The following is a 25,800-nucleotide window of genomic DNA, read 5'->3' on the forward strand; positions in this document are numbered from 1 at the left end:
TAACTCAGTTATCTTTCTGTCGCGGACGGTCTTCGGAAATAATTGAAGCTACCTTATACGCAGGCTTGGCCTCTCGCATGTGTCAACATCAAGATTTCTTATCTGCTGACGAGTTTTCTTCTCTCGAACATATTTAATTGCTAATTCCTCTCGAGGAAATTTTTAAATAGAATCTGTCATGGATTTTTATATAAACATCGTGTATCTTTTTAAAATTGATTATTGATGAAAGATATTTTAAATCATCGATCATGCGTCGATCATGTATTATTAAATTTCAGTTATAATTATAAATCATTATATTTTACAATTGATATCTCAAGGTTGCAATAATGTGAGAGCAGGCGTAAAATATGTCGGCTCTTTTTTTTATTTGCGTAAAGGTATGCGCGAAAGAAGAGAGGATTTCCTCCGATCGACACACGGAATCGTTTGATGACCACAAATAGTTCTCGGAATGATTCTATCGCTGCGCGTATTTCCCAGTAAACTGATTCGATCGATCGCATATAAAAATCCGTTGATCGTCTGATATTTGTCGCATATAGTGACGTGGCGTTCTCGCGTCGCTCGTCGAGAATGAAAAACGCGGAGCCGCGGACCCGAAAGTCTCCCACGTTCTTTCTTCCTCGGTTTTCTGCGAAAAAGAGCAAAGCGGGAGAGAGAGAGAGAGAGAGAACGAGCGCGGAGGTGGGTGCGTGGGGTCACGATAGAAGAGGAGGAGGGAGAAAAAAGGAGCAGAGCAGGGAGAGAGACGCGAGAGACAAAGGAGCCTGGGGAGAGCCGGCGGCATGAAAACAGGCGCAGCCCTCTCCGCGAAACGTAAACGCACGCACGCACGCGCGTACGTACGTACATACACGCGCGCGTATGCACATACGTACAATACAGTGACGCATCGGCGCATTGCGGATGGGCGCATGCACCCGCGCGTTGTGTATGCAACGGCCGCTCGTAAACGCACGTGTGCCTCGCGGCGTGCGCGCGCGCGTCTTTTACGCGCAGGAAAGTCTTCGCGGTCACGCGGCCGACCGACGACGCCTGAATCACGCGCCTTATTTTACGAGCGGTCGGAGAGCCTCGCACACGCGTATTTTAGTATATCCATATATCATCCGCGCGTGTTTCGCTGCCGTTGCTCCACACGCGGGAGCGTCAATGTCGTCTGACGCTCGCGGCCATTCGATAGTTAAATTTCCATACCGTGTTCGAGAAACTTAATATCTTTCCGCTTCCGCAATTAATAGCGTAGCTAAAATTATTTAATTTTTGTAAAGGAACGGAAAGAAACATCGGCGAAACGCACGCGAAGCCTCGCCGTGAATGCGAATGCACTGAACTCTCGATGCCACTCTCCCGTTCGTAACCGTTCAGCACGTGCTCTTCCTCGTTAATTGATGGCCAACGAATTCTTTGCGAAAATTACATACAATATTCTAAGACAACGTTAGTCAGTATCTATGTAAAACTTGAGCGCAATTCACTTATTGGTTTAAAAGGTATTTCGTTTTACTCTTGATTCTTATGTGAAATCGAAATTTTATACGACTTGTACTAATATTATATTATTGATGTACTAATGTATTATATTATATTTGCAAATTTGATGGGAAAGTAACATTACCAATTAAATCATTTTTACAAAAAAAATACTAATAAAACTTTAATAAATACACGTGCAAAAATTTATTTAGATCTACTTACTCGTTTGAAAGTTATTTATTTAAAACTGCAACAAAATAGTAAATTTTTACTGTAAAAATCATTATAAATCTAATTTTTCATTATTTTCTTCTTTGCAGCTATAATAATTTTAGAATCAAAAATTGAGCATTCGTGATTTAAAGTTTTTCTTGTTGATTATGGAAAAGAAAAAGAATAATCCTACAAAAGTCCTCAGTTTTTAAATTTTGACATCTTTTAGCTCATATTGTATAACCCAAACACCCTTAACATCGTTTTATAACAAAGTTCTATATATTTCTAAGATATTTTCTAACGTAAAATATTTGTTGTAATTAAATCTATATACTAAATGTACATTCTCGTATTGTTCATGATTTTTTGTACGATTTTTAGTTGCCGTAATCGTTTGGGTCGTGAGTCATACCACTTTGCTTCTCGACGATTCGAATGAACGTATGAATACGGGTCTAAGTCGCGTCATCTGCTTTCATTGCTTGTTCGCTCATCAAAACTGATTGCGATAACGACGCCTTGACGCGTATATTCGGTAGCTATCAAGCCGGTGTGGTTCATGGAGATAAATTTAGCATGTGCAACGCTGGCACGACGTCGACCAACCCATCCCGCTCCATTGCATTGTTCTTAATCGCGAATCGGTACACAAGTCGAGTCTCTTCGCGAGACCAGAAGAGGAAAAAGAAAAAAAAAGAACGCTGCTTTCCTCGCACGTCGGACGCGCGCGTATTATGCGCCGCGCGCACAAACGTGCGCGCGATGCGCGTCGCACGCGAATCACCGCGCCGATGCACTCGGCGCATCTCGAACGTCTCGTGAACCAGGGAATGTCGGCGCTTAATTCCCGATTAATTTGCATGTGATACGATCGCCCGGAGACTAATTGAATTCATCGGGGGGAGGGGGGGGGAAATCCGCATTCAACGGGGGGATGGTCGCGGTTTATGCATTATGCATGCCGATACTGATTTATTTTACTCTGCTCGTTTATACTCTAGACACTTTGCTTGTTTTTATAGTTACAATACACGATTTTTTTCGACATCTTTACGATCCGGGTAATTCTCCGATATTATATGTGAGTAGTCAATTAGAAAGATTAAATTGAAAGTCGGAGATCTTCATTTTCATTTACATCTTACGTTTTTGAATCATTATCAATTATCGTCAATTTGTGATTGCTTTCGGTCATAACCGTATTTTACAGCATCTATGCAATTACATTCTAATTTATTCATTATACTCAATTACATAATTATCGATAATTTTGGAATCGAGTCGGCGATCAGTATCATGACACATGATTAAATGAAATATTTAATCCGTGGGAATACTTGGAGAAATTAAACTTAACAGAAAAATATACGTATCCATTTAATACCATTTTATTTAATTGGCTTTAGTCAAAACTCAAATTTGTCGTTTCAATGAAATAAAGTTTCAAATGTCCGACGTTTACGTTACAATTAAATTGGATCTTGAAAACAAAAATGTGTCTCGTTTAATAACGCCGCAGCGGAGTGGCATTGTTTTCCTCGCGCGACGATATTTCTATTATTTCATCCACTTAATGACGAGTCACGGGGAAAACGGCGGAATGCGTAACGAACGTACCGTGTCGGTTTTTTCCGCTAATTGCGAGAAGAAGGAACGAGCGCCGACGGATTGCGCGGGGCGCGTCGTGACCCGCCTTGCCTGAGTTCAGTCCCGGGAGTACCTTAAATTATAGTGTCTCCCGCTGTACGAGCGCCGATTTAATGCACCTTGAAGTCATTAGCGCGATACGCCGCGCCGATGACTCTGAATCACGCGGCGACGTATTTCGCGAGCAATTAAACCACCTTATCCGCGTTCACGGACTGCGCGCGGAACGCGACGGCGAAGAGGAAAAAATGTCGCCGATTTCGCGATTATTCAACCGTGACTGACCGCCGCCGTCGCCGCCGCCGCTGACTTGGCTAGCGTGCGCATTGTCGACCGTACGGTAATTCTCGTGAGACACACGCGCGGCACTTATGATTACAAATTTGCTAACGTGGATTTATGACGTACCCTTGAACCCTGCGACGATGAAATACGCAAAATCGACCGTCACGAATGTCACGTATTATGACATTTGAAAATTGTTGCTTTTCGGTGCGCGTGCTTCTCCGCGTATGTGCACCGTTCTTGGCCGCGAGGCCGCGAGACATTCCCTTGTTGTGTTAATTATGTTTGCTATATTTGGTATTAAAAAAAATGCAAATTGATTCTCGTTGGAGGATAAACGTGCTATCGGCGTGTATATTTAACTATATTTTATGATCTAAATGGGAAGAAAAAGGTAATCGCGAGATGGTCCTAACGGTTGTATATAAATAACGTACGAGTATCGTTAAAAATATGCCGAGGCACAAATTCCATGTACGGTTTTAAGAGCGTTATTTACGGCGAGGCAGTTTAATAGAGTTGCACACACAACTCGCTCGTATTGTTTTCTCGTGAATTATGATCTTTCGGTGACGGTATATCGTTCACGAGTAACGTATATTTCACGGAGCTTCAGCTTCACAGCAATTGAGCGTCCTACACACGTAAATATCCACGTGCAAGTCCCATGTGCAACAGGCAGTCGTGACCGACTGAACCGTGACCGATCCTTGACGGCACGATGACAATGTCAACAACCGCTGCAGCATTCATCGCGCTCGCGTTATTGTTCTCTTTACAACGATTCACAATTATCTGCCTCGGAAAAGCTTTAATAACCTAAAGAACTTTAATTCTAATTAACTGTAGAGGTATGGGAGTTTATAAGTAACGCACTTCCTTCTTAATCAGTCTAAATTATCGCTTTTTTTTGCAGTTGTTGTGTAGCTCACAATTCTCTCATGTAGGCACAGAGCTATTACTTTCGTTTGAACAAAGAAAAGGAGAAAGTCCAAATCACGCTTTCTAAATTCACGCTTTTTCGTTTTTTATGAATTATTTCCATTTTTCACTCTAACTCTTCCTCAAAATTAATTTTAATACGTATTACGTTTATTATGAGAAGAATTATATTTCGAAACGCGATATTTTATCAATTGTAGGAAATAAATAATACAGAAAATTGATTTATAATAGATCAAAGAAACGTGTAGTGGAGATTTTATTTTACTAGCAGGGGCTGCCTGTTTGAACAAGTCCATTTTCTTATTATTCGCTTTATTCGCTAATCTATTCTGGTACAATGTAACACGCAGTCGCATCAAACGTTGCTGCATTAGATGCACTGCGGATAAACTGGAGGATGTTGAGTAGAGAGCACTAAATCACCGATAAAATCTGATACATCTCGTATCGTAACTTGACTAACTCGACTACCGGTTTTCATGTTAACATAGTGCTTTCTCTCGCGCACCGTTATCATGCTCTACGGCGATATCTGTTCTGCCATAGACACGCGTATTTACAAAATGTGTACACTGTTAAATTCGTAGTGTCGTTCTATCCAACTTGAGTTATTTTTAATCATTTTTATGGATTGCCACTGCTCCTCCTTAATATGCTAATTTTAACTAAAACTATGCAGTTAAACGAGATAACTATGAAAATGTTAAATTTAATTGAAATTTAATTTATTATTCATTAGGTGCACACGTTAATACGGACACTATTTAATGTGGGATTGACTAGATAAGATTCTCTTAACTGCATATTTTTCACACATAGAAGTGAAAAATAACGAAATGTTATTTAACTCAAGATATCTGTTAACATTTGATTCTTTAATATTTTAACTCTTGTAAGCGCTAGAGTATTCCTAAAACATTATCCAAACATTATTAAAAATTAAAATAATATTCCGAGAATATAATATTACAAAAATATTGTATCAATGTGCCTGCTTTATATAATATTCGTGGAACATTATGAGAATATTCTACGAATATTATTTTTTTTTTTTAAATTAATGTAAATTATTGTGCACAAAATATTTATAAACTTTATAATTATTACATTTAAAAGTTGCAACATTCCCGACAATTAAAACTATTAAAGTAAATAATACTATTTACCTCTCATATAATATTGTAGCGCTTACAGGGACAGTGTGCGGCTCCTCACCGATTTCCGATTCCCGTTCTGTTGTTGCGCAATAACGGTGCAACGCTCCGGAGCCTGTCGGAGTTTCTATACGATTTCTTTACGAGACGTGTGGGCGGGCGAGTCACCGACGATCACTAGCGAGGTTTATGCGCGGCCATCTAGTTTCGGTCGTTCGCTCGCTCTCGCGTTTACAGTCGGTGTTACGTTTCGCTGTTACACCGGCGCGGCGTACGAAGGAAAAAGCGCGGCGAGCCGATGAGCCGAGTGAACCGTGACCGAAATGTGAAAACCGCCGCGTGAAAAGCACCGCGGTTGTCCAATTCAGGCTGATTCAATGAAAACACTTCCGCGAAACGTGCGGCTCCGCAACCGCGCGCGCACCGTTGCGAAGGCCGCCACGTGGAAAGTTCGCGGAAAGCCGCTGAATCGCGATTATCTTGCTGGCGAGCGCACTCGCGCGTTTCTATCGAGGAGGAAAGGCGGCAATGCGGTATCTAGCCATCAGCTGGCCGATCTAGAACGTCCGTATAAATATAAACCAGGAAACATCATTGTTACATTTGCCGAGGTCACTTCATCCTCTTTTTCTTTTTTTGCTGCCGTTTATAATTTATTGTCCTAAATATTTATGAGCTGATGCAACATCGAAGGAAGAAGAATACGTGACGATCGCTAAAAATACGCATTATGTGTGTGCGTATTCAGAGAAGCGTTATCGCCATATGATTAATCCAGCGCAGACTTCGCGATGACTCACTCCACGAAAAAAAAAAAAAAAATCCGGTGCGCCACTTACTTTCGCCATTTTATCGTTGTGATACACGCGCGATATAATTGCAGCCCCAATCCCCTCATTGTTACCGCCGGTGATTCGCCGGTCTCTTTTTTTTTTCCACGCGATGCGATGCAACGCAACGGCTTACGCGTCGCTGCAATGCGCTATTACATTCTGATTACTCGGGCATAAATTACGCGATTCAATCGATTCGCTATCCCGGAGTTTCCTAATCGCATTTTCTCGTCGCTCGTGTCTCGCCTTCGATCCTGGGAGTGTTTTTCCCGCCCGCGGCTCTGGAGGAAAGGGTGGGGGAAGGAGAGGAAAGAAGAAATTAAAGTTCACGCTAAACGTACTTTCACTTTTCGCTGTTGTGTTGTGCATGCATACGACACGCTCGCGCGCGGGATAATTGCGCGAGGTGCACAAAGTTGCATTGTTGCGGCGGAGGCGCGCGCGCGCGCGCGAGCTGCACTCCGGTTTTCCGCGTGCGGTTTCTTTATGACTCGCGCGGCCCGCGCGCCACCGCGTCCGTGATTCATATTTCTCATTTATTCACCGCACTGTACCCTGATCAGTAGTCAGTCTCATACGCGCGCACCGTGCACAAGGTTCACGGAGGAAGTAGAGTGGAAAGCCGCACTTCTCTTATTGGCGAATGCTAATCACGGTAATCTTTTTTTTTTCCGAAAGTCGCCACTCTATGCGTTGCAAAATCATCGCCTGACCGGTGAAATGCGCAGCGAGTGGATCTTCTTTGGACAATTTGTCTCTATCGATTTAACGACAAGAAACTATTAAGATGCACTGTTGTCGGCATTTAATGTTGATGATTTCTAAATAATACGCATCTTCACTTTAGAGAATATATTATGTACACTGAGAGAAAAAAGTATAACAAAAAAATTATTTATTTGGTGGATCCCAATAGCTTGTTTACTTGAAATCAAGTTAAAATTTTTTTTAATAGAAATATTTATGTAAATGAATAAAATAAATAATTCGTATTCAACTAATTTTTTCTTGCAGTCCTAGAAAATATTTTTACATTCTACTATTTTTTACATTCAAAATAATCATATTTTTTAATGACCCTAACCAATTCGAATATTTATGTATTTAAATTAAATGTATAAGTATTTAAATTAAAGTTCAAATATTTTTATGTATTTAAGTATTTAAATAGATAAAAATACTTGAAACAAAATTTAATCAAGTTGAAAAGTTTAGTTAATTTAACAACTTTTTCTTTTAGTGTACATTTACAAACTATTAAGAACAGTTTACTGTTATTTGAGTTATTAACTTTAATCTTTTATAACCGAAGAGTGGTGAATAGTTTGAAGCCACTCGTTGTACGTCTCCAGTCTTTCTTCTACGAGTTGTGATTCGGAGAAACCGCAGAACTTCCGAGATAGTTCATGTATCAGAAGTGCTACTAGCCTGAAATTTGTAGGCAGTCTCTCAGACTTGTAACGCAGCGTGTTTTCGCTTCGCACGCTTTATGAGCGAGAAACTTGCAAAAAAAAGACGGCGCGGGAGAGTTTCAAGGGGCGACACGCTCTTCTGGGCCGGAAAGCGAAATGCTCGTTGGTTCTCTCGTGTTTCTTTTGTCCGTTCGTCGATGAGTGAAAGACGAGAAAGAAAGAAAGAAGAGGCACGTAGGGACGTCGACGATGCGAAAGAGAACGGGAAGGAAAAAGCAATTTATTTATTATTTTGTGGCAGTACAAGTAGAGCTACGAGAAGTCGTGCACGAACGTAAGAATCATTTTCAAAAAGAAAAGTAATTCTCTTGAAACGCAATTCCCTTGAACTCAAATATATCTCTTTGATACAACGACATAACTCAAAATATAAAATTTTCTAGTTTGAATGTTTTTGAATTATTAAAATTTTGTAATGTCATTTTTAAATTGTGACCTTGGCGTTACAATTTGGTCTACTAATTGTAGAGGAATAAAGGAAAGTATCACATTAGCTCTTCACTCAGTATTCAATTCTACTCGCAGAAAACTTAAAAGTTACAATTTTTTAGTTATACCATTGTAACGAATAAGCGATATATCATTATATGACAGGAAAAAGTATAACTTTTTTTTTTAACGGGTAACAAAGGTAGAACAAAAAACTTACTTTCAAACATTGCTCCTGTCCGCGATCAATATCGATCTAATTGAACTCGATCGATAGTCATTGTCAATCCATTGCCGTCCACAATTCATACGCGTGCAAATACACTGCGTGCTATCCGTTGAAAGTCCAATCGAAAGGTCAACCGCAGTCGTTGGTCGGGTGTCAAAAAGTGTGCAGACCGCGTTCTAATTGATCTGGCGTTCTCTCGTGTATAATTAAATGGAATTTTAACTATGCTACTATGGACTTAATGGAGCTAAAAATTAACTAAGCTATTTACTATTTTTTACTCACATTATAATTTATTCGCAATATATTAAAAAAAAAACCTTGAAACCTGTGCGAAAATTTATATCGATGACATAGCGGGAATTATACGTTTAAAATTTAATCTTAAATTACGGCTGACAAATAAATTATCACATAACTGTATTAATAAACGTTACGAACAACTATGTCGAGTACGCGTGATTAAAATGAGAAAATATAATGGCTGCAAATCTATGTGAAGCCCCGCTAATGCACTCGGGATAATGAGGCACGAGAAGAGAATGGGTGGTTTTTTTTTCTTTCGGTCGATTATAAGAGCGCAAGGTCCTTTGGGCCAAAGGACAGGCAGCTGGCGATCAACACGGGAATTCAAGACGGACGTCGGGGCGGTTCTCTCTATACCGGACAGGCGAATAATTAGGATAATTAGGAGTCCCGACGATGCGCCGTGCCGTACTTACGTAAGAATCAGTGCGCGAAGCGCCGCTGTTCCATTCAGTCGGTCGACCGGCCGGCGCCATGCTCGTTCTTCAGTTTCTCTCTCTCTCTCTTTCTTCCCTTCCCTCCCCATCTCGATTCTTCTGCCTCGTCGTTCTCCACGTTACTTTCACCTTTGACCTTCGGGATCCACGTTCTTAACCCGCGAGTACGTGCGCGGTTTCTTCTATCGCGAGTACGCGCCGTGAGTTGATTGAGCGCGGTCACGTCTTATCCTCCCCAATTGAAAGTTATAATTAAATACAATAATTTTAATTAAGTGGGACGTATACGCGCAGATCTTTTAATCATTCAATTCTCAACTCGCGCGATTTGTCTTTGTTAAAAAGGAACGCACGATTTTCGCTAATAATCTATAATATTTATGTAATAAAACGCACGTGTGGTGTACATTTGTAAAATTATTAAGCTTTTAAATCTCTATTATTAAAATGCATTCTTTTTTTTTGAACAAAGATAAATTGGCTTTTATTTGCGTTTCTTGCTTTTTTTAATGCTGCCAAAAAGAACTCGAATACATCACGGCGATACGTATCATGCTTCAAATAAATCATGTGTTAAACATTTCAATCCAAGCACAGTACTTTCACTGTCGCTCGACCTTGAATATCTAACTCTCCGGGCAATGCGCGTTTTTATCCTCGTTAGAATAAAGTGAAAGCGCAGCACCCAAGCTATCTTCTTTTTTTTTCTTCTCGAACGCTGCAGCTGTGAATATTTAATTTACATTTTGGGTGTCGACGAGTGATGCTCGTATCGTTTTCAGTTTATCTAAGATCCTAACGGTCTAAGTTTATTCGCGCTGACGGATTCACCTTTGACCTATCATATCCTCGCTTTTGATCTCTCGAAATGGCACGTGTCACTCCCGTACGAAGGGACTACTTAGACACGTATTGTCATTAACGTTCTCTCGTGTTATTTCGACATTCCCGTGGACAGTTATGACTTTCTGCAGTTATTACACCCATACACGCGGCGCCCCGAGGTCCGACCGAGTATAACGACGCGTTTTCAATTACAAAAAGCTTTTTTCAGTCATTTACGTCGTAGATATTGAAGTTAAATTATCTTATTATAAAAATTTTTAACTACGAAAGACATAACTCTCGCAGTCACCTCGGGTGAAATAAAATTCTGCGGAGGAAAGGCGCGCGTTTGATGTCGCAATTTTTATGTATGCATTCCCCTGATACGTGAAATATTTAACTATTCATTGAAGTATATTTAACGAATTTTATCGCTGGACTGAGCAAAAAGTTTTTTTTTTATCTTGAATAATTTGTGCACTTTAAATTTCAAGACGTAGTAAGATGTTGCTTTGGAACTTCCGAGACTTTTAAATAAAAGGGTTATAATGTTAATCGTAATACGAAATATTGCTGCGAAATTCTTAACCGTAATTATATTTTATTGTTCGTTATAATTGCTTTATAAACTTTGTTGATACAAGGATGTTGGAACGCGATAATTACATGCTATCGCTTTTCATTTACTGTAAGAGCACCTAGCGTAACAATTATCGTTTCTCCGTTGAAAATCCGTAATTGCTATCGCAAAAGACATAAAAAATAATCTTTCCTGTCGGCCCTGGCATATAAATGCTCATGAATCATACATGTGTCGTGTCGGGAGTCTCGCGCGCGCATCACGCCACTTTCGCAAAACTAACTTGCCCCCGCTGTTAAGATCGATATCTACAAACAGAGACTGTTAAATAATCGTCATTGTTCAATACAACTCGATACGCGGAACGCGCGGCGCGTGACGCGAATATTAAGTTCACGATGTGAGTAAGAGGGCAAATAAAGCGGAACTAGTAACATGCGTGAGGCTATAATTGAACGTACTGCCGGTGTCGTTCTGTGCATCCAAACTAACAACGTTTGAGGAATGCAGATAAGAATAAATAAAACTGAATAGAATCAAAATTGTGCTGTATTCGAAAACGTATATGATATTTCCTCTTAATTTATGCTGTGTATCTTGAGAAAACATTGTAGAAAAAGGTCTTTATTTACAAAATAAAAGCGAAAATATTTTTTCGATTTTTTTTAGGAAGATATTTCTCGTATAATATTGCTTGTGTTGCCTTAAGTTATACTGTGCCAGAACTAGTAAAGTTTTTATATCTTCACGAACGAGCGGGCAATATTTTAAAGTCTGATATTAACGTTTACCTGCAAAAAAAAAACAGTAAATAAAACGATAAAATGCAAGGCACTTGAAGGTAAAATACTAGCGATATCTCTCTTTTTACGAAAAATAAAAATATTTAATAAAACTTTCAGACAAAATAGCTTTCCACGAGAGAAAGAGTACTAAGTGCGCACTCTCACATTGAATTTTTTTATGCGTGAAAATAATTTGGTTCAAGTTCAAGTGGCACTGCTCGCGTTTCAGGATAGGCTTAAAAATAGGCTCTGTTTTTATCGGGTCGTCACGTTTCGTCAGCAATATGGTTGAATGAGCTCGTCACGTGTGTCGCAACGTGAGTAAGAATTAAATCCGCGGAGTCGCGCGTTCGTCTTCGATTAATTGAAAAACACAGTTTACGCGGCGCTTTTTCGGGACGAGTCTATTATAATGATTCATCGACGACGTTGGAGGAAACGCCGCTCGTAACCATACGTCGCCGGGCTTCGTAGGATCGTAACGTGTAGAAAATCCAACCGGTTTATTTTTTCTCTTACCGATATAGGCGGCACTTCCTCTCACCGTAGATGCTATGGAACATACACACGGTCAAAAGTCCACGCTGGAGAAGTATATACGGTACTTTAATAGGTGGAATCTATTTCCGGAAAGACAGATTTTAAACCAATCTTTTTCTCCCTTCTCTTCTCATTTTAATAAGATTATTGCATTTTAAATATTTTCGTAAGCGTAAAATCGGATAGATTAATATATTTTTTTTAAATCGAATTAAGTTAAACTTAACGGTTTATAAAATTAATTTAATTACATTAAGAGTTACACGAACAAAAAACTAACTTAATTAAAAGTCACGTTAAGCTTAAATTAAGTTAAATTAAAATTAAGTTCATTTCGAAATTATTCATATTAAAAATTCTTAATTTTGTAAAGTTACATCACTTAAAATTAAAATATGGATCAATAAACAAATTTTTAATAGTATATTTTTAAATTAAGTTTATATGAGATAATAAAGAAATAGAAGATAATAAAGTTTTAATTGCATATATACATAGAACTATTGTTTTTATGTCAAAAAGTATTTATCATTTTTTTTATATAGATAAATTTTTAATTTATAAAAAGATTTAATAAATAAATAAAGAGTTCAAATTTATATTTCAGAAATAAGTAAAGTTAAAAATTGTTTAAGTCAAAGGTTATTAACTTTTTTACTAGTTAGTACTCAATCCCGGTAAAGAGTTTAGGAACAGGGAATTTTAAGGATTTATTTATTTGTTTTATATAAATTTGTGAAAATTATTTTTACGCTTATTTACGTAACCGATACTGTTTGAAATTTGAAATAAACTCTTTACTTACACGAGAATAATAATTACTGTAATATATTATAATGCGCGTTTATTTTTCAAGAGACTCGTTACATTATTTTGTTCTGGGAATACGCTGATTCGTCGAAGCCTTAGCAGTTAGACATTTGCAAAAACTAATTAATTACATTATTCTAATTATCTGAGACATGATATTCAGAGTAACGTGACTATTTCCTGATAATTAATCTTTTTTGCTGCAACAGAGTTTATATTATTATAGCTATCGAGAAAATGATTGTATTTATAGCGCAACGATTATAAATGATTCCTTTAATTTATTTTAAAGAAACTTAATATATCCCTTTAATTTAAAATGTAAGTTTTCTACTTTCGCAATCACGATCGTTCCTCACCCCGGGGGCAATTGTGTGAGCGCCCGCGGCTCGGGATTCGTCTCGGCATCACTGCGAATATCAAAAATAGACGGTATTCTTCCGGAGAATACGCAAATCAGCGTGATTAGATACGCGATATGTTCTCGTCGGTGTGCGTATATGCGTGTGGGGCGCGAAGATTTATGCATCTCGTAATCACGCGTACGCGCGTGTGCGTGCGAACGATTACCGCGGCGATCGTGCGTTTACGATAAACACACACTGCAACATACGGAGGAATACGTGGGCATAATTACGAGAGAAGAAGTGGTGTACGTGGATGCTCGCGCGTGCGTGTGTGTGTATGTGTGTATGTGTGTGTTTCCCGCGCGCTCTCGTACTGACAAATGAAACAAACAAATTCGCTCTGGCACGTATGCGCACGTGCTGGTGGAAATTTCCAGACTCTCGTGAATCCTCCCGCGTGCGATCTCACGCTCGGGAAAACGTCGGATTTTTTCTGCATACGTCATCATCGAGCACGTAACTGACGATTAGACGGGTACGCCGCGCCGTCGCCGATGAGATGATGGAATGAAAGAAAGTCGCGCGATAGCGACTTTCCATAGTTTGTCACATTTGCCGCTTATTGGCAATAAATTGACGCGCGATAGCGAAATCTGAGAGCAAAATGATAAACCTGCGAAAAACAGACGTGATAATGCGAATAACACGCTAGTGGACTCATTTCGCTGAGTCAATTATTTTTTATTGCGTTATATCATGTTGTAGCCGTTGTTTTAATTTATTTTTAAAAATATTGAGGAAGACCTGAAGTCTTAAAATTGGCAGCTAACGCGGAAGACTGAGAATCTCATCTCTTCCACAAAAGAGCAAAATTATTATAAAATTTAATAATATATAAAACCGTTAAAAGTTCAATAGCTACTCTGCTGCTGCTCGTTCGATTTTTCTGCGATATTTCACCGTCCGAAGTCCCGTTTTCATTGTCTTCTACGTTAAGCACAGCCAAAAGAGACAATTACTGCCGTCAAAATCGTTGATCCCTGATCTACAATATAATAAAATCTCGATAATCACACCTACCGATTACGCGATAAGAAGATTAAAAGCTCAGGTGATTCACAACGATAACATCTACAAGTTGTAAAAATATTTAAACGTTATATGGAAAACTAGTTATTGCGCGTAAAAAGACGAGACGTGGAATCTATCGTATTATTCCACGATCAATGTTGATTAAGTGTGACGCAAAAGACGCGTTTCTACACAGAAGTGTACATTTTTAATAGGCTTTTTTTTTTACGAAGAACACTTTAAGAAATTTATGAATCTTGGTGCTCTGACGTCTCGACTCGCCTCGCCGATACATTTGATCGGTTATTTATTGCGCGCGTGTATATTATGTATGCGCGCGCGCGCGTGTGTGTGTGTGTGTGTGTGTGTGTGTGGTTTTTGTACGCGTCACGTCTCGCTCAAGATATTTTTTTTTTAGTCAGGCTACATGTGATTATTGTGCTCTCGTACTTTACGTGACTTATCGTATCATCGGCTTACAACATTGCGTAAATGTTGAAAAAGATCATTAACATATGAATACTCATGCTGCCGATGGTCACATAATAATCTAAAATTTTCTACACGCATGCAATTTATGATTATTTCGCTATTCTTAGCTTAATTTAATTCAAAATGTGACGTTACTTCAAAATTTTATTTCTTAACTCTAGACGCATATTGAGAAAAGGTTTGTAATGTTTTTAAGCGACGTATGTCGCATATGTTAATTCAAAGCGTCTGAGAGACTCATATATATAAAGTTGGCGTCATATAATTATGATAATGCTGTTTTTCATTTTTTTTTCCGAAAAAAATATTTTGTGCAATGAGAGCTAATTTACACGAACATGATTTCTACACTGAGAAAAAAAGTTGTTAACTGAACTAAATGCGTTTAGTTATTTATGAATTATTTGATTCAAATATTATTTATTTGAGTCAAATACATGGTAATAATTCGAATGAATATCTGTACTTATCTCAATACGCATTTCTTTGTATCAACAAATGTTTGCTTGATAGCCCGTGACCGCCGCATTTAATTGAATGAACTAATATCTTTTTAAATCAACAACTTTTTTTCAGTGTACCGAAATAGAAATAGAAAGAACGATTTTGTTAAAATACAGATATGAAAATAATTATATTGGATCATTAAAATAATTACATTACAAGACTATTATCAAATTTGCTAAAGTTTTAACAAATCCTTTTTTCAATGTAATATAATTATTTTAATGATGCAACATAATTATTTTCATATTTATTTCAAGAAAATCGTTCTTTTAGTGTAAAAGCGTGTCGCTTTTAGACAATAATTAGAATTGTATTCAACAAGAGAAGTTATACGTGATTTCGGGAAGTAGTATGCGCAAGGCATTCCGTCGATGCTCCTTCATGCGCATCAATCTTCGTGAAAGACCGTACCGAATTAGTCAACGGCATAATGAATCACTCCATTGTGATATTTTTAGACACGTCTCGATGATTTATTCTCGATAGTGAAACATGCAATATGAATTAAACTAACTCTTCGGTAGAACTTTTCTTTGTTTTTAATCGACGGTGTCTTATTACGCTCTTTATTTTCCCAAGATTACACGTAAAAAATATTTTAGGACGTAACACAATTGTTAGAATTGAAAAATAATTAAGATTTAAAACGCGGTCGTCATATTAAGCAGCAATTTATAAATGTTCTCATTCAGCTCAGCTGTTAAAAATAAGAATATCAGATCGAATAAAGGCACCAGTTTTTTGTAAGGATTTTCTAAAAGAATCAAATTTTGTTCAAATTAATGAACGACTATTCTTGAATAATTCGAAAGATTATAAATGACTTTTAATGCACCTGCTCGTTTTTCGCTTATCGTAATTTATCGTTTTTTTTTTTTAAATCTAAAATCTACAATTTATCAACTTATCTTCATTTTTATTATCGAAGTAATTAAGAAAAATATTATCTATATCCATCGGAAAAGAAAGATCTGGGTTAAACAAAAAAAAAAACTTTGTGAAACATTGTTGCAATTGCACTTAAAGTGGCATCACTCGAGATACATTGCGGTTTTATCTGACTTTATTTAGTTTCTATTTTCTCTATTATCTATCGCGAGGGCGAGAAGAGATAAGGGTTATATATAAATGAGATCTTATTGAGACTTTATGTCTATGGTATAAGTTCATTTTAGTGCATTGAACTGCGTTATCGTTTTCACTCGATAAAGGTATTTGTTCGTTATTTTAATTGTGATAATAATCGAGATTGTTGACGATATTTTATACCATGTTGAATTTTATATAGAATATTGCGTACGACTACTTTCACGTCAGTTAATGCCAATCGTGATTTCTACAGATTTTAGCCAATTTCATCTTTAATTCGACAATAATCACTTAATTTTAAAAAATGCTTAAACTTGATATGCAGTCCTTATTAATATTCCGACTGTTATCGGAAGCGAATCATTAGAATGAAATCATTAAATATGTCAACAAATTTGCTGTATTGTGAAATTAGTGCAGTACATTTGTCTATTACATTATATGATTTTAGTTTAGTTTAATTTAATTATGCAATCGCGGCAACATAAATATGGTACATTGAGAAACTTCTTCAAAAGCAAAGTAAAAGTCGAACTAAGGTGCGTTGTATTTGGGTATAATTATGGAACTTTCAGTACTTTCGAATCTTCCCAAAGTTCATGCCATTTGCATGAGTCACTGTCGCAACGTCTGCCTTCCGTTTTCTAGCAAGCAACATGTATTGTTCGAGTCCGTATTGAAACGAACGAACGACCATGCCAGCGGCGCGGGCGGCAGTCCGCTCGACACGCTATCTCTTCGTTACGACGACGACGTCGCGAAGCCTATAGCGGTTATCGTCCGCGCACCGCCATTTCGAGCATTAAATTACTCGCGTCACCTCTCCGCCCAGTCGCGATAACGCGTCTATCATCGCGGTCGCGTCGCGCGATCGAATAACTGCAATTTCAGAATCGTACGATTAACCAAAGACGCTTCTTCCTTTCTGATTACAGAATGCAGCCTCGGCTAAAGCGAAGGAACCGCCGTCGTCCCCGACGACGACGAGTACCACGAATGGCAGCGCCGCCGCCGGCGGCAACAACGTCGGCAATGGACACGCGCCACTGAAACGCAGCTACACCTCCCTGATGACCACGTTAATCGAGCAACATCGAAAACTGGACCGCAGCGTGAGCGAGCCGACGTCGCGCTACAAGACGGAGCTCTGCCGGCCGTATGAGGAGAACGGATCGTGTAAGTACGGCGATAAATGCCAGTTCGCGCACGGCTACGGCGAGTTGCGCAACCTGGCGCGCCATCCAAAGTACAAGACCGAGCTGTGCCGCACCTTCCACACGATCGGCTTCTGCCCGTACGGCCCGCGTTGCCATTTTATCCACAATTTCGAGGAGGCGCGCATACACAATCAGAAGGTGAGCGCCCAACTGGGCTCCACGCAGCCCAACATAGTCGGCCTGAATCCGCTGATGAGCGCGGCTGCTGCTGCGGCCGTAGTGTCCGCGACCGGCAACGCCACCGCCGCGAACAATAGCGCCACCGCCAATAACGTCAGTGTTAACGTCAGCTTGCTCGAACAACTCGCGTCGTCACATGCGGCCTTAACCGCAGCGGCTGCCACGTCAAACCTCATGCGAACGAATTCATTGAGCCTCGGCAGTACTAGCGCCAACGGTTTCAATCAGCCGCCACTGCTACGAACGTCGTCGTTGAGCCTGGCCACGAATCATCATCACACGGTGCACCATCATCATCAGATGAATGCCGTAAATTCGGTAATCGGGGCGACGAAACCAAAACCGCTCAATCTTAGCCCGACCTTCTCGCTCGGCAGCTCCGCCGATTCGGTCTCGCCGTCATCTAGCCTCAGTCAGTCGCCGACGAACTCCATGGCGAGCTTCTTCAGCGACGATTGCAGCCAGCAAACGGTTTCGTGCACGAATCTGCAGACGACACCGTTCAGTTTTGGTCAGGACTTCAGTCTGCTCGCCTGCTCGAGACAGAGCCCGAGCCCGCGCAACAACGGCGTATGCAGTCCCCTCGCCTCCGACGAGGTAACACCCAGAACTCCCTCCCCGTTATCGCCTAACACGGAATCCAGGTTGCCGGTATTCAATAGGATCAGCAGCACTCTCGGCGACTTCGATAATCTCAAGATCTAAAATGGTCGCCGTGCGAACCGCAGAGAAGAGAGACGCGAATTCTCGACGAGTCTCGCGCTCGGAATAGAAAAGAAAAAAAAATGAAAAATATTAAGAAAACAAATTTTCACGTGAATTGACTCGAGATTTGGGCGATAGCTTCTCCGCAGTGAATTCTGTCGGTGGAATTAACGTCTTTTTTCTTCTTTTTACGCACGCGCGGTATCACCGTTTGCGTGATGCGGTTTCCCTTATCCGTCATCATCAGTCGTTTTTTCCTGAGAAACGTTTTAAGCACACGTCAGGTTTCATTACCCTTGAACTAGTATCTTCCTCTCTTTTTTTTTATATATATTATAACCATAACATTCATATATATCATCGTACTATTGTAATATATTACTATATTATTACATATATATTATATTATCATATTATTATTATTAATACATATTTATCATCTTATTCTTTCTTTTCGTCTTCTTTCTCATATTCTATCGTTAGACGCAAGTGACTTTTTAGCAGAAAAAAAATGAGATCAGCCCGGAAGTCTCAGTCCTCGTTCAGGCTCGAATATGAAAATGGTCGAAGGCACGAGAAAAGAGGAAAAGGGTTCTGTGGATAGATCAGCAGGTGGCACAGGATACCAAGCGTAAATTTATTCCGAAATGTGACTTTCCTTCGAGCAAGTTGTTCATTGATCTCACTTGGTTAGATCCTCGTCGCGCCTTCCGGTCTCCACGGACCTCACTACCCGCGGCCCCTTCGTTCCATTGGATTTTCGAGCTACGAACACAGCGGCGTCGCTAAATCCGGGGCAGGTAAAATGTTGCAATATCCAAATAACATATACGATTACGTTTTGTCGAGTTTCTTCTCCGAATGAGCAAGGGTGGGGAAAGTTGTCTCGAGAGTGAAAGGAGAAGCAAGGATAAGCACTCCAGCGAGCGAGCGAGCGAAAGAACGAGAGAAAGAGGGGAATGGAAGAGAGGAATATATGACAGAGTGAGTGAGTGAGTGAGTGAGTGAGAGAATGAGAGCGAGAAAGAGGGGGCGAGGTGGAAAGAGTGAGAAACGCGTGAAGCCAATTAACGCACTGCAAACGGCGCCGTTCGCCGCAAAGCGGTTATCAGAAAATTGCATTTCGGAATTGGACACGTTTTATCGTGACTACCGCTTTTATCGTAGTCGCTCCGACCAGTTGGTCCCGGAAAACATTTAGCGCATCGCGGATAAACGAGACCGATTGGCGGCGTGAACATTCATGACAATGTGTTTTCAATTCCCCTTGTTTTATGCTCGCATAGCGCGAGATTGCTTCATTACCACGGTTGTTGTATTATTAAACACGTGTGCGCGAGACCCTGTTTCTTAAATCGGCGCCTTTGCTAAAACAAAAGGTTTTCCTTCCTAACAATTTTCATAAATGGACTGTAAAGCAGAGACTATAGAATAGTTTTAACATTTTCTTCTATTTTTGTTCTTTTTGTTTTATTAGTCGTGTGAAAAGCAACCAGGTAGCAGATAGTTTCTTTTTCTCCTTAAAAAAAAAAAATTCATGCAGCGACACCGTTTTCAGTGCGATAGCGCAAGCAAGTGCCTTTTGTAAACTTCTCGATTGTCTTCCATATTACAATGTGTATAGGCTACACGGTACGAATGATGTGAGAGAATGATAATTCTTAGGAGGTGGAGAGAGCGAGAAAGAGTGTGAGAGAAAGTTGAAAGGAATCAGCTGGACAATAATAAGAGAAACTAGTGTGATTGAGTATGTGTTGCGTTTGGGCAAAATAAATGTATGAAAAAGTAGATATATATTTTACATGTATATATCATAATGTATACATAATATATACATAATATACAAACAAACACATACACACATCGAGAAAGAAAAGATACATTTCACGTGATCGAATTGTTTGCGGAACGCTCGTGTCATTTACCGACTGGCGTTCCCCTTTTCTTGGATGGTAGAAAACACTTCTTTCTCGTCGCGAGGCTCGTTGACTTCTGCCTTTCATTTTTTTTTTTTTTATATATATACACATGTATATGTTACGTATTTAACGTTATATGTTGCACCCATGATCGCGACGAGGAGAGAGAGAGAGACTCACTTCGGCGCGAATGACAGAGCTATGGTGATGCCGATTTATTTCATATGTATTGCCCTTTCCCAATAAAAAAAAAATGTGATAACTGTAATACTATGTTAAAAAATGTGGTATCGCATATAGAAATATTTACTATTATAAAAAATATGCTATAATAAAAATGCAAAGAGTAAGAAGAGTGTGAGAGAGAAGGATGAGATTAATGAGATGGATGAATGAACGAAGAGAGAAAGAGAAAGAAAATAGCGAAAGAGAGGCGGAAGTCGGAACGCTCGCGCGGGCCGCGTGATTTCTCGAAGAGACATAATTTTTTTTTTTTATATTTGTTTGTGACGCTTCGCTCGAGATACAAATTTAAAATTGCAAAAATCGGAAGAACAGTCCCGCAAATCTCGACGGGAAAACGCCGACCCCGCGTCGCTTCGACGTGAATTAATAATTACAAACAAATATAAACGCCTACAAACTGACGTGGTTTTCGAAAATCGATATCATTCTGTATATAAGCGCTAAACTCTTATGCTTATACAAGGTATATTTTCGTTTAATTTATATTTGGATGCAACTTGTTATTATAGATTTACTTTATTATTTTATTAATATAATTATTTTTATTATTATTAATTATTAACTAATTATTATAATTATTACTCCATCATTATATTATTATTATTCACAAATAATTATCACTTCATAATCAGTGCTCCCCCCCGTAATGAACTGTTGGTTTTGCCCATTGCCTCTTTATCTCTCCTTTTCTTTTCACCATACATACAAATAAACGCGAGTGCTTCCTTATCCCGTTACAAAATGCACTAGTTGATCGTCGTCGACGCGCGAGCGGTATCGACGACGTCTAACATAGTGCTATTGTTGCGTCATTATTATATTATTATTATTATTATTATTATTATTATTATTATTATTATGTATATCATTATTATTTTCATCGATATATCTATTCTATTTAGCACCAATCATTCCTCCCTATCAGTCGACTCCCCTCATACCTCTCATCGTCGTCGTCGCAGAACCAAAAAGAACCTCTGTACTATTTATAATCAATTGTATATAGTTTATGCTATATATAGAACTTCAAAATTATTCGCGGTACATAAAAATTATGACGCAAACGATTCGTATTATTAACGCTTTAATGACTCAGAATTTTGTCGCGAGTTTCAAAAGCTGATCTTCGAACCGACATTCGTTCTTTCCCTTACCGTTCGCGTTTTAGCCGCACACAATCAAGGCGTACTTCAGAAATGGAATATGAGTGCTTTTCTGATTTTCTTATACTGGGATCATATTTTTCTGAGTGCTGCCAAGATTTTTATAGAAATTTTCTTTCTTTTTAAATGATTTTATTTCATGTCCAAAATGCGAGCGATAAAGGAGGAACGCGATAAAGAAAGAGGTGAAATTCATTGCGAAAATCGGAACTAAATCTTATCACTGCTTACAGGAACAAAACTTGAGGGCTCTTTAATTTGAAGACGTTATGAGTATAATGATTGCATTTATCTAATTTGGAAATATCAAAAAACTAAGAAATTGTATGAATTTCAAGCGATAAAAAATATGATGCACCGTAATTTATTTATTTAATGTATTTAAAAGCTATATTTCTGATAAACATTCTTGGACATTTACTTATATTCATGTTCTCAACATACGTTTAGTATTAAATGATGACCCTCTTTAACGCGCGAGGAATTTTCGACTGTTAACTAAATCCAAATAAGACGATTTTTTTAATTTGAACTTGAGGAAGTGTCCACGTAATAAAGTGAAACAGAAAAATAGAGCGAGATAGTAAACAAAATTAGCTTCTAAGTTGGAAATAAAAAACGGATTACAGTCACATTTGGTGCTAATTGCGCAACGTAGCTAATTGCGAGGTGTGCAAGTTTTTTTACGCGAGGAAAAATGCAATTGAAACGCTGCTAAAATAACGCCTTCAATCCTCACTGTTGTACCAGTCATGCAATTAGAAATCGGGGACGGAAACAGAGAGAGAGTGAGACGAGGACAGACTGAGACAGACGCGGAGAGTGAAAGTCTCTCCTTACGCAGAGATGAGTTGCAAGACGCCCAGGTCTCGTAAGAGGACCGAAGGGGTCGAGAAAGAGTACGGAGTAACTTTTTGTCGGTTAGTTTTTTATAAAAACAAAAAAAATGCGAATATTCGACGTTGTCTGTCGCGAGACCGAGACGTCAAAGGGACGTATGCCTCGCGATCGACATCGTCGCCTGGAGCTCGTGTAAGCGACGACGGCGTTCCTATCGAAGCACAGCGGCTGACATATCAATTGGAGTCCCGAAAAATGCGTTCTGAGATGTCGCGTTCGATTTCAACTGCTGTACAAAACGAAAATCGCCGATCTCTTGAGTCTTTACGCTTATCTTTAATTTTAGCTGAACCTGCGAGAGATTCTTTTTTACAGAATTAGATGTGCATGCAAATTTTTTTTTTTCTTCTTTTCGTGGAACCGTGAAAAAGTAGAAGTGTTTCTGTTTTCATCACTGAGATCGGTATTTTCGTGTTTAAAAAAACTTTTTTTTTTAATCCCATTTTCAATTTCTTTTTCTTTTATTTAAATTACTGCGAGTTAAATGTATGCGAGTTAAATGTATCATTATTTTTAAATTATTTTCTCAGTTTGATGTCTTATTCTCATACGATCTTTGTCAGTGGAATAAGATCATTCGTTATGTCACTAACATGGAAGATCGAGCCGTAATTTTTAGCTTATTTTTATTTCGAAAAAGATCATCTTGCAAATTTCACAAATTTTTATTTATCTTAAATCCACGAAATATTTATAAATATGGTTTAGTTTTTTTTTTCCTTTTAAAATTAGATCAATTGTTAAATACAACAAATACTCGTCTTCCGTGAACTTTTGTTAAGTGATCAGCTTATTAATCCTTTGGTTGCCGTACGTATACGTCCAGCTATTAATTAGAAAACTTCATAACTTAATAAAAGCGAATATATAATTTTAGGAATAATTAATCCGTTGAAGTTTTTCTTGTTAATTTGTGAGGTCATTATTTTATTTTAGCTAGTAGGGAAATAGTAAATTTAAATAGTATGTCGTACCGGTAATCGCATTTTTATTTCGTTTATAAAACTTAAAACAAAAACAACGTTTCACCGTATCGCAACTAAAGGATTAATGATCGAGCTCCGAACGCACCGATGGACTCCACGCGTATCCAGCCAGTCTCGCGTTTATCCTCCTATAGACTTGACCTGCATATCAAATATCTAATATTCTTCTGCGTATAAATATCTAAGGATAAAATAATTAAAATAACCAATAATTATCTTACGTGTACGTCTCTTTTTTAATTTAATATATTTATTTTTTCAATCAAGTATTTATATATTTATACAATATTTTATACTGCGCTCTTCACAGATTAGATACACGCTATATGTAATGCGCGTTACGATGTAATGTGAAACAGGTCGATCTCTTGGCTCTCAGAGGAAACCGATATATCCCGCCTATGCGCACACACACACGCGCACACATACACGCACGCACGCGCGCGCGTGCACACACACACACATGTAGTATGCGTATGTATGTGTACAGAATATGAATATATGTACACACACATACGCATACACCAACGTACATACATACGCGACTGACATCCCGCGTATGTTTCGCGGCCCGTTTCTTCCTTTGTAACGCTTCCGAGTCCCTTTTCCGATTTCCTTTCGTCGGCCAGCGCAATTCGTTTTCCCGGCCGAAGAAGATATTCGCCGGGAGGCACGGCGAGAGTGAAAAACAGAGAGGAAAGCGAAAGCTTTCCGCGTATACTTAACGCCTCAAATGTGATACACGGCCAATTATCCTCGCGCGCGGGAGAAAGGTATTCTCTCGCGCGCAAGATACTCAGCTGTGAAAAGAAAAGTGTCTTCGGTGATACATACTAAATATATATTATAGATTTGTGCGACAATCGAAATATGAAACAACGGGAGCCAATTGATAGGCTGGCGGAAGTCGTTCGAGTCCCACTCGTGCACGGTCTCGCGCTGCCTTCCGTCCTGTTACCCCGAACATATCGCGCGATCGCCCTTTCTTTCTTTCTTTCTTTCTTTTGAACTTCGTTTGAGCGGTTTAATTTGTTTGAGTCGTAAATTCGTTTGACCTCGTGTATTCTTCCGTGACAGGAAATTGATTTTTAGTTAGACAAATGATATTTTTGACAAAGTCAAGAACGATTGGCGATCGCTCCGGAAGTTCCGCGAGAGACGGGGTGGACGGGTATTCTCGAACGGCTTCGGTCTAATCCACAATGGGACCACATAACCAATGATAACCGTGAAATGCGTTTAGATTTTCGTTGTCAGAGGACTCGTGGGCTTATGAAAAGAATTGTGACGGGAAGAGGAATCGCAGGTGCCGTTTGTCTCGAAGAGGGGCCTCGGAAAAAAACGGAGGGGAGGGCTAAACGATTCTTTGATTTGGATTTTTCATTTTGTTCCTTTTTCGGTTTGTCCACTTTCGAGACCTTCAGCCGACTGTTTCCTCTCCCCGATGATCTTTTTCTCTTTTGTTTTGTTATGCAGAGTAACACACTCGGTATACACGGAGTATACGGAGTATCGAAGTCTCATGTAATGCAAGGAAAATGTAAAATGTAGTTTGATAAGTATTGCCAACGCTATCTATTTAATACATTTTATTATTACAAAATAATGGAATCGGCGTTGTTATTTCTACCTCCCATCCCACAAAGATTACAGGTGAATGAATTTTTCATGTTTCATCAAATTATATTAATTTATATATTCTTACTTTCAATTCAATTTGAAATTTTAATATTTTTAATTATCTTTCAATTTTTTAGCGTTTTTATCGTACATATCACTTTCGAAATAAACTCGACACTTTGTTAACGATGTTTATGATCCAAAATATTAAAGCTTTTATCATTTTGAATTAGGCTAATTATAAGAACTGCAGAATAATTTTTAATTACAAATATATCTTTCAATTTTTCTCTGAATTATAATATTCCTGTTTGTATTTACTACTCGGTTCGTCGATAATTCGTCAGCAGTAATTATTAATGAATCTCCTTCTACTATTGATA

At 38.8% G+C, this 25,800-nt stretch overlaps 1 protein-coding gene across 2 annotated transcripts in view; it reads left to right on the forward strand.

Moving 5' to 3' along the window:
* LOC105192777 (protein TIS11) overlaps nucleotides 1-22,433 on the forward strand; it is a 38,661-nt gene extending 16,228 nt beyond the window's left edge. The window contains exons 1-2 of one of the 2 annotated variants that reach the window (XM_039453340.1): nucleotides 5,674-7,217; nucleotides 17,417-22,433. In XM_039453340.1, the coding sequence (XP_039309274.1) occupies nucleotides 7,206-7,217; nucleotides 17,417-18,583 (1,179 nt within the window). In that variant the 5' untranslated portion in view covers nucleotides 5,674-7,205 and the 3' untranslated portion in view covers nucleotides 18,584-22,433. Of the gene's footprint in view, nucleotides 1-5,673; nucleotides 7,218-17,416 lie in introns of those variants that run through there. The other variant, XM_011157010.3, reaches the window with a different exon arrangement.
* Nucleotides 22,434-25,800: the final 3,367 nt, after the last annotated feature.

The sequence above is a fragment of the Solenopsis invicta genome, chromosome 9 (genome assembly GCF_016802725.1).
Source record: "Solenopsis invicta isolate M01_SB chromosome 9, UNIL_Sinv_3.0, whole genome shotgun sequence".
Lineage (NCBI taxonomy): Eukaryota > Metazoa > Arthropoda > Insecta > Hymenoptera > Formicidae > Solenopsis > Solenopsis invicta.